Genomic DNA, 20,649 nt, shown 5'->3' with positions numbered 1-20,649 from the left:
TGTTATCATCAGTTCTTTTAGTCAAGTATGATTCATCTTCCATGTAACACAATTTTGACTTCTTGATATTTTTTGTGAATCAAGATAAAAGTTTTCAACATGAAAGCCTGTGTCAGTCTATTTTATTATTTACTGAATCCCAGTGTTGCCAAGTAATTACCTCTGAATAGTAATATATCATGTGATATGTCATATCAATAATACAATATGACAATCCAACTTTGTTATGTCAATGTAATGTCATAGGTTGGATTGTCTCCAGTGCATACAATAGGATACTTAACCACTTTAAAACCACCCACACAGGCTGAGCCACTTCACTGAATAAAGTAGTTACTTATTAAACTTTGGATGGACACACCCTTTGTACACAGCGTCAAGTCCAACAATCAAAAAGGAGGTCAGGGAGGTGATGCACATAGATGGGTTAGTTTATGGTTAAATTGCATGATAACCTAATTTAATATTAACCTAAAGTCAAATATGGGTTCTTCTCCTTGTTCCCTCTGCTGTTTGAGTTTCACTATGCAGTCGGCTTATTTCACCTTCTTCTGCTAAAGGGAGAACATCTGAAGACGGATTTCAAGACGTGCACCTACGAGCACGATCTATGATATCATAACTAATTTTTTGAGCCAATGGCGGTTCAATATTCAATTTAAACAAGTGTGACAAGGAAGTTTGAAGCCACTAGTGTGCAAACAGAAGGGTCTTTTACAGTGAAGAAAGAGACACCTTGTGCCAGTTAACATTTTGACAATTCAAATATTTACATATTCATAGATTGTGGATTTTTATTTAGAGAAGGAGTAGGTGCCATTTTCAGGATTTTAATGCAGTCTTTTTTTTATTGTGGAAAATCATATCAGGCTATATGGTTATATTGACTATAGATTATATGTTTGCATGTTTTAAAGCAGCTACAATCAGCTATATTAACAACCACATGACTGTATGTTAAAGGGTCATTGTTTTTGTTTTACAGCAACTTTATTACATTATATTACTTTATAACTATTTTCAGTGTAACCCAGCTACTTATGTCTCTCAAAATTTAGTGAAAACTAAGAGCAAATATTGGACAACAGGAGAGCAAATATTGGACTTCATTTCGGCAGCCACAAACACAACTCTAAATAAATGTTTCTCCATGTCTGCTGTAAGTGTAAATAAGTAACTACGTTCCAATATGTTATAATGTAAATGTTGAGTTTACAAGTTGAGCTCACTGCAACAAAAAAAAAATCAGTTAATGCATGTTTAAAGCCCTTTTCTACAGTTGAATGTTTGAGCTTCACTGTGCAGAATGATGTACATGCAGAGTTCAACGCTAGGAGGCTGTTTTCACATTCATCTGTTGAAGAGGAAACATTTCTCTGTACTGACCTTAAAGTTGTGACATCACAACTAGTTAAGAAGTAAAAGAATATGTATTTTTAAGTGTCTTTAGCAAAGTAATTAGACTTTTTAGTGGAAACGTGATCTTTACGTTTGTAAATCTTAATACGTTTTTTTGTATTAAGTGCAATTATTGAAATAGCATGATAAACTGTTATGAGTTGGTTGAAGTACTCTGCTAACAGAAGACAGCAACATTTTTCCATAAAAATGTGCTTTATTGTATCATGTTTGAAGGAACTGTGGCAAAAATAAATGATGAAGTTCACTGTAACATGGTATTAAAAGACACATGCGTCATTCATGACCTTTGGGGTTAAGTTATCAGGTACAGACAGTGGAAACCTCAATCACACCAGGTTAAAGTGATTATCTTTGGCCTTAATTTATGAACCACATCAGACACTAATCAGAAAAACAAACAAAACAGACGTGACAAATAGTTTTAATGAAGCTTTTTATTATGGAAAGAAAGAAAAAAACCTGATGCTCAGGATGACAACACGCTGCCAACACAAAGTAAGCCAACAACAATCGACACGTGTTTAAAAAAAAAGAAAGAAAAAAAAGTGAAGAATCTGACCCCTCATAGAACTAACCAAAGAAAAAGCACAGTGACTAAACTCAAGTGTTTTAGAACTTTGGTGTTAAATCAATACAAAAATGATGAATGTGTGATTATGAGTGAGGTGATACACAAAGAAAACCTGTAAAGGAAGCACAAACAAGACGCCTGTGCACACACACACACACACATATACACACACATACATGTCCCCTGATAGGAAAAGACAAGACCTGACTGAGAATTCTTACCCGAGGCAAGTAAGAGGGACATTACAGATCTAAAAGGAAAAGCTGGATACAATGGGAGAGGAAAAGAGGGAGGGTGGGGCGTAATATGCAACTTTTTCAAACCAAATACTGACAAAAAAGGTAGGTAGAAAAATATCACAATGATACAAACATCTTCAGAGAAAGGTAATCATTGAGAGGTCGAGAAGAGTCGATCAAACGCTTCTTTATAAAAAGGACATTGCACTGAAACCATCATCATGAGCAGAACACTCACTACCGACACAAACGTTTTCAAAAAATGCTGATGCTAAAGAAAGAAAATATTTTAATACGGTTAAAGCAGCAGCAGCAACTGGAGAAAAAAAAATGGTGGAAATTATGAAGTAGTGTAGGTCTTTTTAATAGAACATCATGACCCCTAAAGTGAGCATCAAAGCTAATGAGGTTTGTTGTACAATCCCTAGATGGCACCGCAGATTTTTTCATGCTTCATTGCTTTATTTTATTGTTTCGCGATGTTAATGCACCTGACCGCGTACGCTCGACGTGAATATGGCCGAGCCGCTTTTACACTCTGTAAAAAGAAAATACTAATGAGACAATGCCAAAAAACCTGGAGTTTGTAACCTTGGAATTAATGGAGAAACATTGCTTTGTGCCCGTGCAGGCAGTAAGGCATCGATGTCATGATGAGGTTCTACACAGTCCTTTATGCAGTGTCCCAGTAGTGTTTTTTATATTTAGAGCTGGCTCCCGAACGTTTGGGATGGGCCGGGGGGACTGAGCACCCATCTGTAGGTTTGGAAGGCGTCGTCTTTTTCTTTTTTTTTCTCTCTCTTATACTGTTTTCCACAACACGGACTGAAAACTAGCAGTTATCTACACAAGGTCATTTTGGCTGCTGTTGCTGCAATTGAGCAACATTCAAGTTGATTCAGTATTGTAACTTTGAAAAAAAAACCTAATAATTTATATTTCATTCTAAAAAATGACTAAATTATCCAGTTTTTTGTAGCAAACAATTTGAAAAATGTATGTGAAGGTTCATAACACCAACACTGAAAATCACTGATAACTGGGCCAGCCCTACTGTGGACCACATTACTACTATACTGGCTATCCTCGTGAAGTGCTCTAGACACCCAAACCAAACACTTAGGATGGAAGTCTCTCCCCCCAAAAAGGTTATTGCCATGGTAGCAAATGTTGCAGCATTCGGTTTGCGTGGCTCCTCTCGAACGTAGGCACTGAGGTGAAGAGCAGTTAAAAAGAGTCTGGGAAGGTAAACACCGCACGTCGTCTCCGCTGCTTTCACACCAGTGCTGGATCAGGTCAGACCACCACTGGATGTAAATCAGGAGGAGCGTGGTGTGATTTTTAACTCTTTCCAGACTCTATCCGACACTATTCTATGCTTTCTAAAGACACTAACCTCATGAAAAAAAAAAAACAACAAAAAACTAAAAGCATGGCACTCGACCCATTAACTGTGAGATCCCAGACCATCTGAAACAACAAAAAGGTATATACCATTGCAACTGTGCACAATTCTGGAGAACGATCCCCTGTGTGGGTGAAGCTGCACCACATACGTGTGCTGAACAAAACAACAAAAACTTAAAATGCAGGCTAAAAGCTTAGCCGTCTGATAAGCATGACGTGACAAAGAACCTCAAAACATTTAAAACATACACATGAATTTGACGTCTACTTGTCAAATTAATAAAAACCTATAATACTATACTCACTACTTATGGTTTAACAGTTATAGCTGAAACCCCTGTTAAAGATATGAAGCCTGTTAAAAAATAATATCCTTATTTGGCAAATAATAAAATGAGAAAAAAAAGGGGGAGTAAAGTGGGAGAGACAGAAACATAAATGGCACATTTTATCTGAGCTTTCAGATCAAATCCATCAAATGTAAAGAATGACTTTCAGGTGGGGTATAAGGTTCACAATTGCCAACGTACTCCTGTGCCTAAAACAAATGAACTAATTCTATGTATAATGAAAGCAGAAAGAAACAAAGTCACATCTATATAATGGCACAAGAAAATAAAAAGAATACTATGGAGACATTTACCCAGCGTTTGATGATCAAAAAAATAAAATAAACAAAAGTTAAATTTTTATGCAAAGATACTTCTGTGTCCACTTTAAAGCATACTGTGTGTGAAAAGACTGAAGTACTCTGGAAAGATGCCATGTACAAAATATCTCCCCATATAAACAACATTCACACAAGGCACTTCATTCAGTAAGAAAAGAGAGTCACAGTCCTTTCTACTACCAGAAACTGCCTGCATAGCAACAATACAAGGACAAAATCTTTTCAGACTTTTGTGTGGTACCCACAAAAGAAGTTTCAGACGAAAAATTGTTTGTTTTTTTGTTGTTTTTTTTTGGTTTTAAAATAAGCACTTCACCAAATAGTAAAACTTTGTTGGTTTGAAAATAAAGACCAGAGTTCATTCCTCTTAGCATTTTTTGTCCCCGATACTATCAACTTAGGATGCTCTGTACACTTTCTGGTGTGATTTTTGTGAAAACACAGTGCTCCTGGGATATTAAGTGTTTGTTTTTGTTTTTTTCTGATGGCACTCAGAAGGCAGCCAGTCACCAGGAGAAGAGAGCGGAGATGGTGGGGCAGGGGCAGTGGAGGGGGGACAGAATGTTTCCACAGTGAGACTCCGAGGCGTCCCCTTGGGGCAGAGACAAGAGGGGCGCGCGTGGGAGGATCTGCCTGAGTCTGAGAGACGTGGTGGGTGGAGGGGTGGGTGGGGGCAGAGATGGACAGAGAGGAGTAGCGTGGAGAGCGCAGGTGGCGCCGTGGTGTTGTCCTGCTACCTGCTTCTCAGATTCTGCAGCACTCCGTAAACCTCCTCTTCTTTGCTGAGTCCCTCAAAGAAAGGCAGCAGATCCAAGAGCTCTGTGTCATTCATGTCGTCAAACCAGGACTGGACTGGGACCTGAGGGCATGAGAAAACCGCCTCAAGTTAAATGTTTATGTACTAGCAAGTAAGACTGTCCCTAAAATGACTATAACCCAACAGAGACACATATTGCCTTGCTAGATTTTTGCAGTACTTCCTAACATGTTATTATTCAGCCAATAAAAATTCAGGAAGAGAGAGAGAAGCTGTTGCCATGCAGACAGCCTTCACTTTCAGTTCTCATAGGACTATGTTCAACTGCGTTTGTTAGTTGCATTACAAAGTAATGTTAGTAAAAGTATAGTACATATATTATTAAAGATAATGGACTATAGTTTAATAGCAAACTGTGGAAGCATGTGACTCCTTTTATTATGGTCATGCCTAACCCTTCCCCAGAGACACTCACAGCGTTTTCTGGGTGGAAAATATAAGAGGCGGGTGAGTTGTCGACGATGATGACGTTGCTGAGCTCTCGTCCAAGCCGGCTGAGGTCTTTAACATAGTTCCCTCTGTGAAAAACGCAGGATTCTCTGAAGAGCCGCGCTCGAAACACGCCCCACTGGTCCAGCAGGTCTGCCACGGGGTCTGCGTACTGTCCGAGCCAAACACAAACAGAAAGGTGTTAGTGAGCTGTGAAGACAAATATTAGACTTGAATTTCACTGCTGTATGACTACAAACACATTGATAGGTACAGCTGGATATCTCAATCCTACGCCTAAACTACAGCGCTAATAAAACAACCTGCAGAGACTAAATGCTGGAAGCAGAGCAGGTTATCCTTCACGGTTGTGTTTACCTGATGAGGAAAGTGCCTCACGAAAAACTACTTACTCAACAAGCACCACATCTAGCTTTTAAATCAGCAGGAAGTGTTTGACACTACGCAGACATCAGGCCTTTAACACGGTTATTTCCGTCTCATTCTTTAAACTTACCCACTTTTTTTTTTATTTTGGCAAAGATGTGACAGACAGATGGACAGAGGAGCAGAGGAAGTGTGAGAAGTTTAGACAGCGGGAGCAGATAAAAATGACAGACCAGAACTTCAGCAGACACTGGCTTGTGACCAAAACACGTGTCAGAGCTGGAAGCGTGCATGAGTCATTCACGAACCTTGGCGAGACTGGCTGTAAACAGCACACATTCAAACAGCTCTCCCATCTTCTGAAGGAACTCGTCCACGTGGGGTCGTTTCAGCACATACACCTGCACGACAAATCACGGGTTAGAGAAATACAGGATATATGATGCAACGCAGATAGACTCATTAGGAGAGGAGTGAGAATTACAACCTTCATCAAGTGACTTATTGATATATAAAGACAGGGTGCTGTTCTGTGCAGGTCTTTTGAAGACTGCCCCTGACAGGTTCCTGTTAATTCCTTTTTAAAAGACCACCAACTCTAAAAATCATCATTCTCACCCACAGTTTAGATGTCTCCACTCTTTTGTCCCCTCGCCAGCTCAGTAGCTGCAGCCCAGTGCAAGTAATCATGAATAGGCCAACCAGGATACACACAGCCTATCCTGGATTACTTGAACTGGATCACAGCTGTACTCTTCAGGATCTTCTCCCAGGGAACAAAGTGGCACTCTGATAAAAAGGTGAGCTTAAATCAAAAGGTTTTGTGCGTGTGTGTGCAATACCTGATGAACGGTACCATCGATCTCCACTGGAACAATAAAATCAGCATTGCTGATGGGCTGTGAGAAGAAACACATGCGTGTCATTCAAACTGTCGGTGCAGTACCACAGCTGACCAGCAGAGGTCCTGCTAGGAACACTAAAACTCAAGACTGTGAAATCTCTGGCACTGAAGAAAATTATCAGTCCTCTTCTTTTTGCCAAAACAAATCCCTCCTCATTGCTTTCCTTTCCCTCTGCAAACTCTCTAATAATCTAACTCAACAGACAATGAAGTGGTTGGCCTCAAAACAGGAAGTGAACAGCGGGAGGATGAGTTAAGGTTAAAAAAAAAAAGAAAAGGAGAAGGATAAACAGGAAGAGGAGTGGAATGAGGTCCACACATAGATATTCTGTGGTGTAACACAAAAGCCACACGTTACTACTACTACTGTTTATAAAGCCTTTTTACAGGTTATAACGCTAGTTAAAGTTAAACACACTAAACTGCATTAACTGCAGTCTGCCTTCACACTTTTCTATTATCATCCTGCTCTAAAAGGAACAATCGATGCTGTTTTATTGCCCGTGATCTTATGAGAGCACATTCTCCACCACCTGCTCCCCTCCTGGCTTTATTTACACACTGATATGATGGATTTAAACAGCTTTTAAGTGCTGCAGGTTACCAACTGAGCTTTTCATATAAAATAAATGATAAAGACAGATACACAGTATCTATAGGGTAATTAAAAGTTATGATTTTTTTAAGCAAAAACTTACATAGTCAGACCATATCAAGGTCTTATCCAGCTCACACTTCACTGACTGCTGACAACTGTGCAGAACATCAATACTAATCCTCAGTTTGAGCTTTAGCCTCTGCTTACCTTGAACGAGCTGTGGACGAGCGTTTCATCCAAGTCAATCACAACACACTTTTTGCCATAGTCAGATATTTTCATCTCTGGTAGGAGGTATTTGGCTGGTGGCTGTGAAGGGGGGAAAGACGAGGCAGATAATGTCAGATATATGGAGAGAAAGACAGGATGAGAGTGTCAGCAAAAGACAGAGATGGAGAGAAAGACAGGCAGAGACAGCAAAAAAGAGATAGAGAGAGAGAGAGAGAGAGAGAGAGAGAGAGAGAGAGAGAGAGAGAGAGAGAGAGAGAGAGAGAGAGAGAGAGAGAGAGAGAGAGAGAGAGAGAGAGAGAGAGAGAGAGAGAGAGAGAGAGAGAGAGAGAGAGAGAGAGAGAGGGAGAGAGACTGATACAAGATGTACTGTGCATAAATTAGTTTGTGAGGCTGAGCTGAAAAAGCCAACACCACGTCAGAAAGGAGGATTTTCTTCATGAGAAACAATGCAGCTGAGATAAAGCCATGTCTGAAATGATGCGTTTAATGGGCCCAGAGCTTCAAAACGACACCTTCTGGGAATATTGGGAGATTCCTCTGCTGCAGCCACGTACTCAGAGCAAAGTAATGCTGCCTTAAATCCCCTCAGATTTGTGGAGATTGAATAAAACTTTTCATACATTCTTGCAGACATGAGGCCATGCAGAGGTTAGCAGCTGCTGTAGAGCAGTCCCAATGTCGTTGAAATCAATTCAAACAGAACCACTTAAAAAAAGCTGATATACATTAAGTGTGAACATGATGTGATGGGTTCTTGTGGGTAACTAAAGCATCAGTGCAGGAATGGTGCTGTATTAAAAATTCATTGATGTTTGATGGATGGGGGGGGAGTCACTTGTGTGCGATTTGGCTGGTTTGTTGTTCAGACCGCCAGATTATAAGATCGACCTCCTTCATTGCGTGATGGGATCAATTAGTCGCACCCCTTCTTTACAGGCGCAAACCTAAAGACCAGGAGCTTCTGTGGAGCTTAACTCTCACTGATATTATTCACTTAACAGCAGGTAAGCAGCATGAGAAGTCGATTTACTTCTTGCGTGGAAGCACCTGAGGCGATTAATCCAAACGGTTTTAGCTTTGAACTTGTTAGACGGTTAGTGTCGCGGTATTTCTGGAAGCATACAAACCACCAAAGTGTCACTCATGCAGATCAGGCATTGAGGCACCGTTTCAACCCCCGCAGGTGCGTGAACACCTCCCGTACAGCCGGCGCTACCACAGGCTGAAAAAAAAATGAACCGCGGTACGGCAGCGGAGCTTTAAAGCTCTCTGAGGAGCGCTGGAGCCCACACAAGACTGGATGTGCCAGCGCCAGCCCACTCAGCCTGCATGCAGAGGAAAACAAAAACAAAAAAAGAGGCGATACATACACTAGGGACAGGGATGACCTCGACCTGGTCACACTACAACACAGGAGAGATAGACACGCACACACATATACAAAAAAAACAAAAAAAAAAAACAGGGTGAGGGCCAGGAAGGAGAACAAATACAAAAAGGATCCACGAAGATAAAAAGAAAAGAAAAGATATTCACACAAAGAGACTTTATGACAGATAAAAAAAACCCCACTTCCAAACATGTGTAGACTGTTATATTTCCTTCAGTTTTTAAACATGATGGTGTTCGGTGAAGTGGCACCGGCGGCGGCTCACCTTGGGAGGGGATCCATTCTCCTCAACAGGTGGAGGCAGGGAGCTGGTGTTGGTGTTGGCGGGTGGCGGCTCAACATTGTAGTTGCGGAAGCAGCAGAGGAACGAGCTGAAGATGCTGCGGCTCCTCTGCTTCTTTAGGCTGCTGTTCGACTGGGACGCTGTCAAAACAAACAGAGGGGAGGGGGGGGGGGAGAGAGAAGGAAGGGCGGTGTGAATAAGTGAAGATGCATATTGAAACTGTTCTGTAATAAAAAGCTGGAGAGCGTTTTTATATTTTCATTGTTTGCACAGTGAGCTGTGAGCGCTGCTTCGAGGACTAAATTGTGACGTGTACGTTACATTTCTCCTGCGTGACAGCGACACTGCGAGCCGTGCCGAAATCACCTCGACACCTTGACGTTGTGATTGAGAGGCGTTAAAAGTGAGGGTTTGGGTTGAACAGGCCCGGCAGAACAACTGATCAGAAAATAACTTGGCTCACTGGGGTGACTTCATCGGTCACATAGAGATGGCTTCGGAGAGCACTCTGCTCTGATTCCTCATTCCAGGACTATGGAGTGGAGGAGGTGGGGGTGGAGGGGGTCTAAATGAGACGCTGAGTTTTTATTAATAGTGACAAGTTGGAAGCCGTGCACTCCGCCCCTCTTCCTTTCTGCCCCCCTGCCGTGGTTGCTGTCCCTGATTGGCTTGCGAGGCTCCATTCGGATTGCTTGCTCATGTTTCCCTCCCATGTTTCGGCTGGCAGGTGAGTGACTGAAGCAGCCCTGGACATGCACAAGAGAGGAGGGGAAGGAGGAGGTGGGAGGCCCCTCCAACCCCGCGGAGCCTATACAAGGCTGCATTCCTCTCCACCCATTAGTCCCCCCACCACTCCTCCTCCCTGCTCAGCCCCCCTTGGCTCACACAACCAGAATGCTTTTGCAACTGAAGACCAGTGAAGAGCAAATAGCATTATGTCATGTCTTTTGGCATCTTGGTATCGTGCCACTTTGTACTCCTGACCTTAAAACAAACACCCATCACACATTTCTTCAAAGGAAATACTCTGCAAGTCACTTCTCGTAAAAGGCGAGCTGCTACCACCGGCTATCAGTAAACAACTCAACTTTGACCGCTTACAAATATGAGAAGTTATTTTTTAATTCGATCCAGCTGCGTCGAGCATTTTTCCTGCAAAAAAGTGGCGTGTCTCGAGGCCGCCTGAGCGTCGTATCGTGTCGTGCAGCAGCCACATTTTTTTGTTTTCAGAAGACTGCTTAAATACTGAACTTTAAAAAGCTGTAAATACTCAGAAGTGCAGGAAAGGTATCAGACGCTGAGACACTTTGTGTACTCCCCTGATCTCTCTGTGGTTTCCCCTCCGGTGCTGGCTTCCAGTCAAATTAATTATGGCCTCCAGTAGGAGCAAACTGTGCCGGGTATTTAGAAAATGTCTCATCAGTGACACAAGCTCCTTCACCCCTGAGACACACGGTGGACAATATGCATCTATCAAGGAGGAATTAACATTAACAAAAAAACCTAAATTATGCTTGACACCACTGTTACAGGTTATCTGGCATTGAATGTTTGTAAGTTTTTGCAGGGCTGATCTTTTATTTGTTGGTTATCAAGTTTTACCTGCCCCTATAGAACTGTCATGATTAATCTTAATTTAAGTAAATGAAACAGAACACAACACACATAGACAATCCTCTATATCAAACTCAACACTGTCTTCTTTTCTTCAGCCCAGTTTCTTTCAGACTCTTTAACCCAACATTTTCTTACAGTCCCTCTTTAATGTTTCTCGTATTTATTTCGGTGTAAAAATTAAACACTCCGCTGATTCATCTATTCGACAGAGCTCTCATAATCCTGAGGGACGTCAGTTTCACACATCGCACTGTTAGACTGCTCAGCTCTTAGTTGGCCGAAGTCGTGTGCCAATATCCTCCGTCCAATGCGTGCAGGGGGAGGAAAGGGGGGCTGTGCTGTGTGTGTCGAAACAATATGAAAACTTTTTTTTTTTTTTAAATGTATCTATTTTTTTTAATCACTCGTCTGATCAGGGAAAGTGAGTTGCTAGATTTACTACCCTAATACGAGTTTACTTGCCCCAGACAATCACACAAACCTTACTGTTATAGAGCTGAATGATCTACAAATATTTAGATTATTGTGACATATTATCATTGTAATATGAGTCATGACTGTAGTGGGAATGTTAATGTTGCCTAAAATCTGGAGATTATGATTTGTAGGTCTGTAGCACCACAATGCCTCATTTATAATGACACATTTAAAGCTCCTATGATTTGTATATTGCACTTGGCTTTATTTTGATCGTATTCTAATTAAGTGTTCAGTCATTTTGTATTTTACTTATTTACATTATTTAATCTTTGAAAATGTGCATAATTTTCAGAATATCTTTGCTTTGATGACAGTGTGAATTCGCCATGTTATCCCAGCAGGATCTGACAGTGTTGCACAGAGCTTCTCGTGGTGTTACACGATGCTCGGCTTTCTCGGTCTTCAGCTGCCCCGTAAATGTCCAGTGGGGTCGAGGTCTGGTGAGTGTGGAGGAAAGTCCAAGACAGTCAGGACTCCTTGGTCTTCAAGCACTTCTTGCAGAGCTTGGAGGTGTTTGGGATCCTGATCCTGCTGCAGTATGAATCCCTCTCCATAAAGATTCAAATCAGAGAGTCCAGCAAGTCTCTGAAGAATGGAGTGCTACTTCTCCTCTTGGTCAGGGTGGGGTCAAATCCAGAGTAAACCAAACACTCCGAGACTTGATTATTCCCACCACCATGTTTCACCGTCAGTCTGACACACTGCAGTATTGTTCATTTACCCTTCTGTCACTGCTATCGATCTCAAACTTGGATTAATTGGTGAAGAAGTCTCTTCTTCAGTCAGCCTCTGTGAAATGTTGATATTTCTTAGTCCACCCCGAGAATTTGACTTTGTTTCACCTCCTGAGAAGTGGTTTAGTAACTGCTACTCGTCCTCTGAGACTACCACCAGACAGACCGTACTTTTGCTCGTTTGAGTCTTGCATTCTTTATTTAGAAAAGTCTGTATCTGAGATGAAGTTGCTTTTCTATCTGAGGGAACTAAACTTAATGTATTGATCTTCTAATGGTCACTTGCAATCTGCCTGAATGTGCTCTAGATAAAATTGATCCGGTTTCCCTGCACAGCCTCTTTAGAAATGTTTACTCCTGCCATGATGCGACCCTGAGCTCTTAACTTAAAATAACAGTTTGACTTCAACACTTTCATTTAAATCTGAAGCCATGTTTCCAGCTATTACGATTCTTCTTAGCGAGCAACAATCTGCTGGAAACGCGAGGCACTGTCATATTTATAACAGGTGAACACCGGCTGCACGTCAAGTTACTTGACTGAGCCTCTGACAAGTCGATCCAATCCACCCGAGTATCATCTGACCATACACTTCAATAGAGGAGAAACAACTCGAGGAAATCTGACCTTTTGTAAATTGGTCAATGCCACGAATTTGTTCAAATTTGATTGCTGATCTGAAAATTGAGCATTGAGTATTGTTTTAAATGTTACTGAATCCTAAAACTCTGTTTATTACCAGGTTTTTGCCCCAATATTAGAGATTTTTGATTATTTCATATTTTATTTTATTAGAAATGCTATCTAATACTACAGCTCTGCTATGAATTTTACATTTGATTTATTTTTAGCTTTTAGTGACAAGGTGATAATTCTACTTTAGGTTTATTATTGAGATCATAGTTGGTGGTGCTGGTGGTGTATTGAAGCAAATTATATTGAATTATATATTATAGTGCTCCTAATATTTTGCCCCCCACATGTAAGTTAATGGAGCGGAAAAATTATAAGACTCACTTTTTAATATAACTGCATTACATTACACAGGTGTAGCTAATGAAGTACACACACATAATACCAAAGTAATAAACTGCTGTACAGCTTTGCATTGAGATATCAGCAGAGCATTAAATTATAAAAAGCCTTTCCTCTAGTATTGCTCAAATAACCTCAGAGGAATATTAACCAAATTGCTCTCAGTGATGAACTTGCTTTAGTTAGACGATCATATCTGCCACAGTACGCTCGGTGCGGATCTAAAAATAACCCGATCAGCAGCGCCGCACAAATTCTTTTCATGAAACTGGACTTCATCTTGTCATTTCGGCTCTGTATTACAGTAAAACTAGGACAGTGAGGCAGTTGTCGACGGCTTCCTGTGACTCATCATTGCTGTGACCGACCGCAGTATTGATTCCTCGCACAAAGACCCCATCAGAAGGCACTCAGGACTACTGCACTGAGCACAGCTGGGCCTAAAACACCTGAGGGGGAGCAGATGAGGAGGGTAGTAATTCATTAATGAGAGGGTAAAAAAAATGTATAAAGTTACAAATCAGAGTTCATCTTCCCCACAATATGTTCCACAGCTTAATCAACAAATAACATTAATCATTTGTGACTCAGCAAAACAGCCCCTGCTATGATTCGCCTTATGCCTTTCAGCTACGCTCAGCACAACGCTGGAACACACGCACACACACACACAGAGTAAATCATTAATCGGTAGGTGTGACGACCACTTTCAGCAGGGGTCTGACTCTCTCTGCTGCTGAGGACTGTATGTTGTGGTTGTTGACACATTGTGTAGCTCTAGCTGTGGGTTAGCTCCACACAGCGAGGAGCTTCATCGCCCCCACGCTGCCCGCTGTGCAGTCTTAACACTTTCTGTTTGGGCCAGGTGGTGCGACGAGTGCGTATCTAAACGAAGCCACAAAATTTTAAGTTGGTTTGTTCTCCACATGTCGATATGTAAATACACACAGTCTGTGGAGTAGAGCGACTTCCTTTAAACATCTCACGTCCATCACAAGCGCATGTGACTTTAGAAGAGCATGTTTCATCTTTAATGTAAATAGTTTGCTTTTTAAAAGTCTGATATGGAGCAGAATACATTTACCTGCAGTCTATAGAGAGCGACTGCTGTTTCCAGTATGAGCAATACGAGCAAAGTCTAACCCCAAGTATGAACAATGTTTGAGAATGAGGTCTGGGCTACGACTCAAGCAGCTACCAGAGCGGGCCTCGAAGCTCTTCAAAAAACACGAATGGAGCATGTCACCACTCCCTAAATCATTGAAAGGTGTTTTATTGACCCTAAACAACATCTGATTAGGGCTGGGCAATACTACCAAACTCTCCTAACCCGATAACGATGCCTATCTTGATACGCCACATGTACACCCAGAACATAAATACAAACTTTTCCGCTCCCACCTACGGGAAACTTAGAGTCACTAGTTTACTTAACCTGCATGTGTTTGGGCTGCTGGAGGAGAAAAAAAAACCTGAGCACCCCGAGGAAAACAACGCAGTCACATGAAGAACATGCAGACTCCACATGGGGACACTCCTGCTGGTCAGTAACTTTAAAACCAAAAGACTTCTTGTTGTGACATGACGGTGCTAACCTGACTTTTCCTATTTAAAATAATGGTTTAAAATCATAGGTGAATATGGTTGTTTATCTAATTATCTCATTTAACCCTGTTAATTTTAGTGAATCAGTGTTTTAACAGACGTGTCACATCTTCATATTCTGACAGACGAATGTTTGAGAAATGATATAAAATGCAGCGAAAATCAGCAAACACCCTCCTTTGAATCAACCTCCACAAACTTCCAGGATTTCATGAGTGTGGAGGAGCATTAATCATGAGGGTGGAGGGATCAGTTCACCTCACAGATGCATTGAGGTCCAAGTGAACCACTCAGAGTCGAGTGACAACTTTAAATAGTTGACTCCCCCCCAACCCCCAACCCCTAACCCTCCACCCACCCATCATCCATCTCCAAAATCCCAACAAGAAAAACAGACTCACAGCCCCCCCTGACTATCTCGCTCTGTAAAAATCGAGTTGTTTTTCCAAACTAAAGCCCGGTATATCTACGAGCATGAAGAAACTGATCATTGTCATCTTTGCGAGCAGTTATACTTGGCCTCGAGGTCAGTGGTGCCCTGGCCAGCGGGGCAGAGAGTCTATATTTAGGCCGCCGCTTGGCAGCCGCCACGGTGCGAGAGGCAGGCACATGTCGTAAGACTTCTAGTGGAGGAACACTGAGAGCAAAGGTGGTCAATTTTTGTCCAGACAGTTTGGAGCCTGTCCAAGCGGAGGAAGACTACCTGTTAAATTCCTCTGGGACAGCAGCTGGGACGAGCTACATGACAGAAGATTTATAACAGATAAGGACGGTCAAACTACTTGCTCGATGTATGTTATTAAATTTAGGGAATAAAGTTGAGGATTCTGTTGTTAACCCGGATTGTGACGGGGTTGATAGAAACATTGCACCCGTTTTAAAAATAAAACAAAATTCCTGTTCTTATCACAGCCCGTCAGAATCAAATCACTTTCATTATGTCCAGAATATGAAAAATGGAGACGGCCACACAACCCCTGTAATGATGGTGATATCTGCCTTCGCCCTGAGGGAGGACTTCTGACTCATTCTTTAGAGAAAATGGAAGAAACAAAACAGTACACATCACTGCCCTACTTTGTCCTCAAACTCCACTGTGTCCCACGTTAACGGAGCGCTCTCACTGGAGGCCGACATCAGGTGTCCCGCCATGAATGTGTGTGTGGTGCCACTCAAACCTCTGTTTGTAAACAATTAGAGACATTACTAAACACAGAGACAGGTTTGCTATTAATGTGACCTTAATGTAGAGACATTATCTGTAGCGTGACGTGATTAAACTGTCATTACAGAATAAAAACCATTAGAAGACTTTACTGAGCTAAAGTACGTTCTTAACTAGCGCGACACTAATCAAATGTTTTCATACAACAATGCTGGCTACATCAAACTATTAATCTTTATGTTTTTATTTAGTCTACACACAGAAATGATGCTTAACATGTATGAACTTTTCCTAAATAAAGAAATTTAAAATGTAATCAAAAATCTACTTATTATAAAACCTGCATGGTTTGGCATTTTTAAATGGAAAAGTTGCTTATATCATTCATTAGTTTTAACCATTAGGAGAGGAAATATCTCATTAACTAACCAGCACAACTCATATCCAGCAACCCTAAATGACCAAATTGTGATTTATATAGTACAAATAAGCCCTCTAAAAACACTTTCATAACATTGACTTGGCTTTTTGTCTACTAATATTTTTATAAAAACATAGTCTCATACATATAATACATAAAGAGGTTTAAAAACTGCAGCGTAATGGGCATATTTTACTGCCTTTGCAATTATATTCTCCCACAGACCTGCACTGATTGTCTCCTAGATGCCTGAATATGTTCAAGTCACACAAAATCCATACAGGTTACTTTGACCCTCCGAGGCGGAACGCTTTGTTGTGCTTGAAAGAATCAACTTCTCACATTACAAGTGGGGTTTGAGATGTGATACTGATACACATCCCGTGGGTATGGGCGACCCAGAAACTGTCACAGTAGCCCAGAGAGAGAGAGGGGTGATGGGTGGTGGTGGGGGTGGGGGGATGAATGGACATTAGCAGCTAGTGTCTTGAAGGAGAGTTTTGACCTCCACTGCAATTTATGCTCAAGTGTGGCTGGAGACATAAAGAGCACTGACAGATGTACTCAGAGTGAAAATGAAGCCACGACGGTTTTAGATCCTGAGATTTGATGCGTGTGAAAGATTATGACTCTTAAAATCAAATGCTGATTTTCTCTGAGATAGGAGGCAAGTTATGCTGGTGCTACAAAAAAAAAGAAAACATAAGCCATGTAAGAATATGGCAATGTAAAGCTCTGCATCCTAAAAGTCTGATCACAGTCCTGGTGGCTTTTAGCTAAACAAAGTTACAAGCCTGGAGAAGGATGCTGTGATAATCCACTTGACATTTGACACACTAGCAGCGGACACACTCTTCTCCGCTCATACTTGCTTTGCCCCAAAGACATTTTTTGCTTCCCCTCAGACCAAACCACAAAGAACTTTTGCTAGCTTCTTGTGGTCATGAGTCTTGAAGGCGATTGCCTGTCAAATCACATTGTCTACTTATGTAGTAAGCACAAACAGAAAAGTGTAAAACACAATTACATCAGAGGCAAAGACTTGGTGTTACTAGGTTTAAACTCAGTGTGGACAACAAGTGTTACTGTTTGACAACAAATGTATTGGCTACCCTTAATTCAACCAAGGTTAATGGGATAAAACCTGGAGACACTTGACACCACTGTTTCCACATTTAAAACAACAAACCTTTCTGTTAACTCAGGCTCATGAATAGCCTGAACGTGTGTGGTTTTTAAACTCTTTATCGGTGTTATTTTTTAAATGATTATTACAATTTGTGACAAAGTATGTGTTCGATTTAGTGCTTCATTTTAAGTTGTTGTGTTTCTGCATTGTCTAAACTGAGCTTTAAAACGACTTTATCGTGGTGGTCCATTGCTTTTATGCTGACGTGAAGCACCTTGAACTGCCATTGTGTATGAAAAGTGCTACACAAATACTATTGACTTGACACTGAAGCGCTATTCATACCGAGCAACAAACAACACGTTAAACTAGTCCGATAACTTATTGCCACAGGCCCCCTCTAATAAACGTGTTGCTTATTACAGAGTTCAACTACCGCTGGTTGTGTTTCCAGACTATAAATGTGAACATCACACGCAGGCAACCAGTGTCCACAACTACCACAGCAGTTAGCTAACGGCTAACGTCAACCGAGGAAAGTAGCTCGACTCTCCCTTACCTTTCTCCTGGTTGTAGGATATTATTTCCTCCTCCTTGGGATTGGAAACTTGGGTTATTATGGACATGTGGTCCATTTAGACGGGTGGTTATTCCTCTTTTGTTTTGCTGGCTTGCTTCGCTTGCTAGCTACAGTTAGCTAGCGGTTTAAGATGACCAGCTAGCCCACAAAGCCCGGCAACCGTCCGAGGCGAGGCGCTGTGGCAGCGGGGGCAGCCAGCCAGCTAGCACGGGGGTGAATGGACGCCAATGAGCGGCTGTCATTTATGGCTCTCCGCAAAAAAATATCATCACTGCAAACGAATATTTTTTGTGGGTAACAATGACTAAAAAAACAAAACAACAAAAAACAAGTGCCGTAGAGTCGCTCACTAGCTGAAGTTAGCAGGTAGCCTAGGTTAGCGAGTTAGCCGTGAAGCTCCGTGAGGCCGCGTCTGGAACAACGGTGCAAACACCAGGCAGCCCTGTCGGTCGGAGGGTTGGTCCGCTTGTCCCAAAAAAACATGAATCAGACGCAAGTGGTACAGCGGTAAAGTTAGCGCACACTTTCAGGCAAACAGTTCACATCAGCTGGCCCTACATTCCCTGTGCAACATGGAGGCTTCATGTATTTAGAGTTGCATCTGAAGCGGGGGCATCAGAGTGGGAGGGGGCGGTTTGTTTCTGTGATGGATTCTCACTACATTGCTCAACCCATGCAGCTGGCTGGACTCCGGCTCTCTCAAGCTTCCTCTCTATAATTACTCTGGGGCGCACGCAACAAATTATAGCTCTATATTATTAACATTTTAAAAAGCATATGTTTAAAGATAATGCACTTTATATTCATGTGGGACCAAGTAACCGTGTGTGTGCCCAGGAATCTTACAATCCAAGCAAATAGTTGACGTTAATCCAAAACACCCTTGTGTATGTTTTCTCTGCTTGTGAGTGATTTTTAAAGGTCGAGGGCGCCACCTAGTGTTTACATTACGAAACAAGGCTCCAATGATACCCTGCACTCATGATTAACAAAAAACCAAACATTTACAATCGTATGGAATTTTCTATAATTAAGCTGTTTTTAAAAAAATAGCACATAGCTGCTTTAAATTAAGTACTTTAAAACATTTCAGTATCTTTATAATAGGAAACATGCCTGACAACTGTGAAAAATGACCAAATTCCTCAATACTTTCACGACTTCAAAACATGGTCTCCTATTCTGGTGAGTATTAGAACAGAAGAGAATAGAACTTTATTGTCCAGCATGGTGGAAAATTGTCTTTGGCTCACCAATAACAGACATACAATAGACACAAATTACATAAAAACCATAGAATCCATAAACTCCATAAAATCATTCTTAAAATACATCAAATATGTAAGTTATAAAAATATAAATGCATGTCAATATCTGTGTGCGTACTGTGTATTGGTCATTTGGAAGTGTTTAAAATTTTAATTGCACTTGGGATAAAAAACTTCTTCCTGGTTGCCAAATGAACTCAAAAACACTTACATTTTTAAAATTTTATTCAATTTCTATCCATTATATATTGATTTTTATTGCTTTTTTTTTTGTAAATGTTGTTCAAATACATTTAAGGTACAGCGGATAATGTTCTGCTGCTATAGGCCTATAAATAATAAGTAAATAACTTTAAGTAGTTGTTTTTGTCGTTGCCAAGAACACAGCAAACATATTTTGATACATATTTTTAATAATTCGAGAAGTAAAGACAAATTTCACTTGGTAAATTCTAGGATATTCTTCTCAAGTCTAATCCATGATGATATTTTTGACTAGAGAGGCATGCTGTGTCCAGATGCAGTAGATGCTGCTGGATGCACCTGCTTTCCTCCTTATTTCAACCATTGTCACATAGTGTTTTTACGCTTCAGTAAGGTCCCCACAGTGTGGACCACCCCTCACTGCGGTGCAGTAGTGGAAGGATAAATATATCCCCCCTCCTCCTCTTCCTCCTCCTCCTCCTCTCTTCGTTGAGTCCGCAACATCCTGACTTGCCGAGGCTGGTGATCGCAGGCGGCGGCAGCGGCAAGCCCTTACAAGACGGATGAATTAGGGAAAAATCAGCTGTAACCACCGCCACCCCCCTTTTTATTTATTTTATTTTCTATTCTGAAGAGACGGGCTGCACACACTGTTGCCCTCATCTTGACAGTTTGAGGCGGATACAAGGTTAGTAAAAAACAAGTCTATTTAAATTTGTGCATAGGGTTAAATAGAAGATTAACCATCAGATCAATACAGGAGGCCTGTGTGTTTTTCGGCTCTGTGTGAATGGAGCAGTGAAACAGTGACATTTGTATGCAGGACGCTTTGCTGGGGCCCTGCTCAGCCATGGTTACATCTTGGCATGACAGACCACAAGACTTATTAGTTCAACTCCTTTAACTTCAACTCAAAGTGCGTGACATGAGCCTCAAACACACACACATACACACACGCACACGCACACTCAACCAGGAGCAAGTGCGTTATGCGTCCCCGGAAAGTATCTATCATGCGACGAAATCTGCTCTCTCACTCTTTCTCTGCACCATTCTTGGTCA

General features: G+C 41.4%; 1 protein-coding gene across 2 annotated transcripts; it reads right to left on the bottom strand.

The window, feature by feature from the left end:
- Positions 1-2,553: 2,553 nt before the first annotated feature.
- Positions 2,554-18,718, bottom strand: LOC128369537 (CTD small phosphatase-like protein). Of its 2 annotated transcripts, XM_053330609.1 has the most exons (8): positions 18,095-18,718; positions 9,331-9,488; positions 9,046-9,078; positions 7,652-7,753; positions 6,785-6,841; positions 6,251-6,343; positions 5,542-5,727; positions 2,554-5,168 (listed from the first exon to the last, which is right to left on the bottom strand). In XM_053330609.1, the coding sequence occupies exons 1-8, from the start codon at positions 18,168-18,170 to the stop codon at positions 5,043-5,045; spliced, it is 831 nt and encodes a 276-aa protein (XP_053186584.1). In that variant the 5' UTR covers positions 18,171-18,718; the 3' UTR covers positions 2,554-5,042. The 2 variants fall into 2 exon arrangements, with proteins under 2 accessions (XP_053186584.1, XP_053186585.1); XM_053330610.1 differs by lacking the exon at positions 9,046-9,078.
- Between the last annotated feature and the right edge of the window lie 1,931 nt (positions 18,719-20,649).

This window comes from Scomber japonicus, chromosome 12, assembly GCF_027409825.1.
Source record: "Scomber japonicus isolate fScoJap1 chromosome 12, fScoJap1.pri, whole genome shotgun sequence".
Classification (NCBI taxonomy): Eukaryota; Metazoa; Chordata; class Actinopteri; order Scombriformes; family Scombridae; genus Scomber; species Scomber japonicus.
The sequence above is the reverse complement of the archived record's forward strand: the minus strand, read 5'-3'. Positions and strand labels throughout refer to the sequence as shown.

Coding starts and splice junctions, on each gene's coding strand:
- LOC128369537 (XM_053330609.1), bottom strand. CDS start 18,170: ATGGACCACATGTCCATAATAACCCAAGTTTCCAATCCCAAGGAGGAG. Junction 6,344..6,784: donor TCGATGGTACCGTTCATCAG/GTATTGCACACA, acceptor TTTGTCGTGCAG/GTGTATGTGCTGAAACGACC. Junction 5,728..6,250: donor TTACAGCCAGTCTCGCCAAG/GTTCGTGAATGA, acceptor TGGCTCGGACAG/TACGCAGACCCCGTGGCAGA.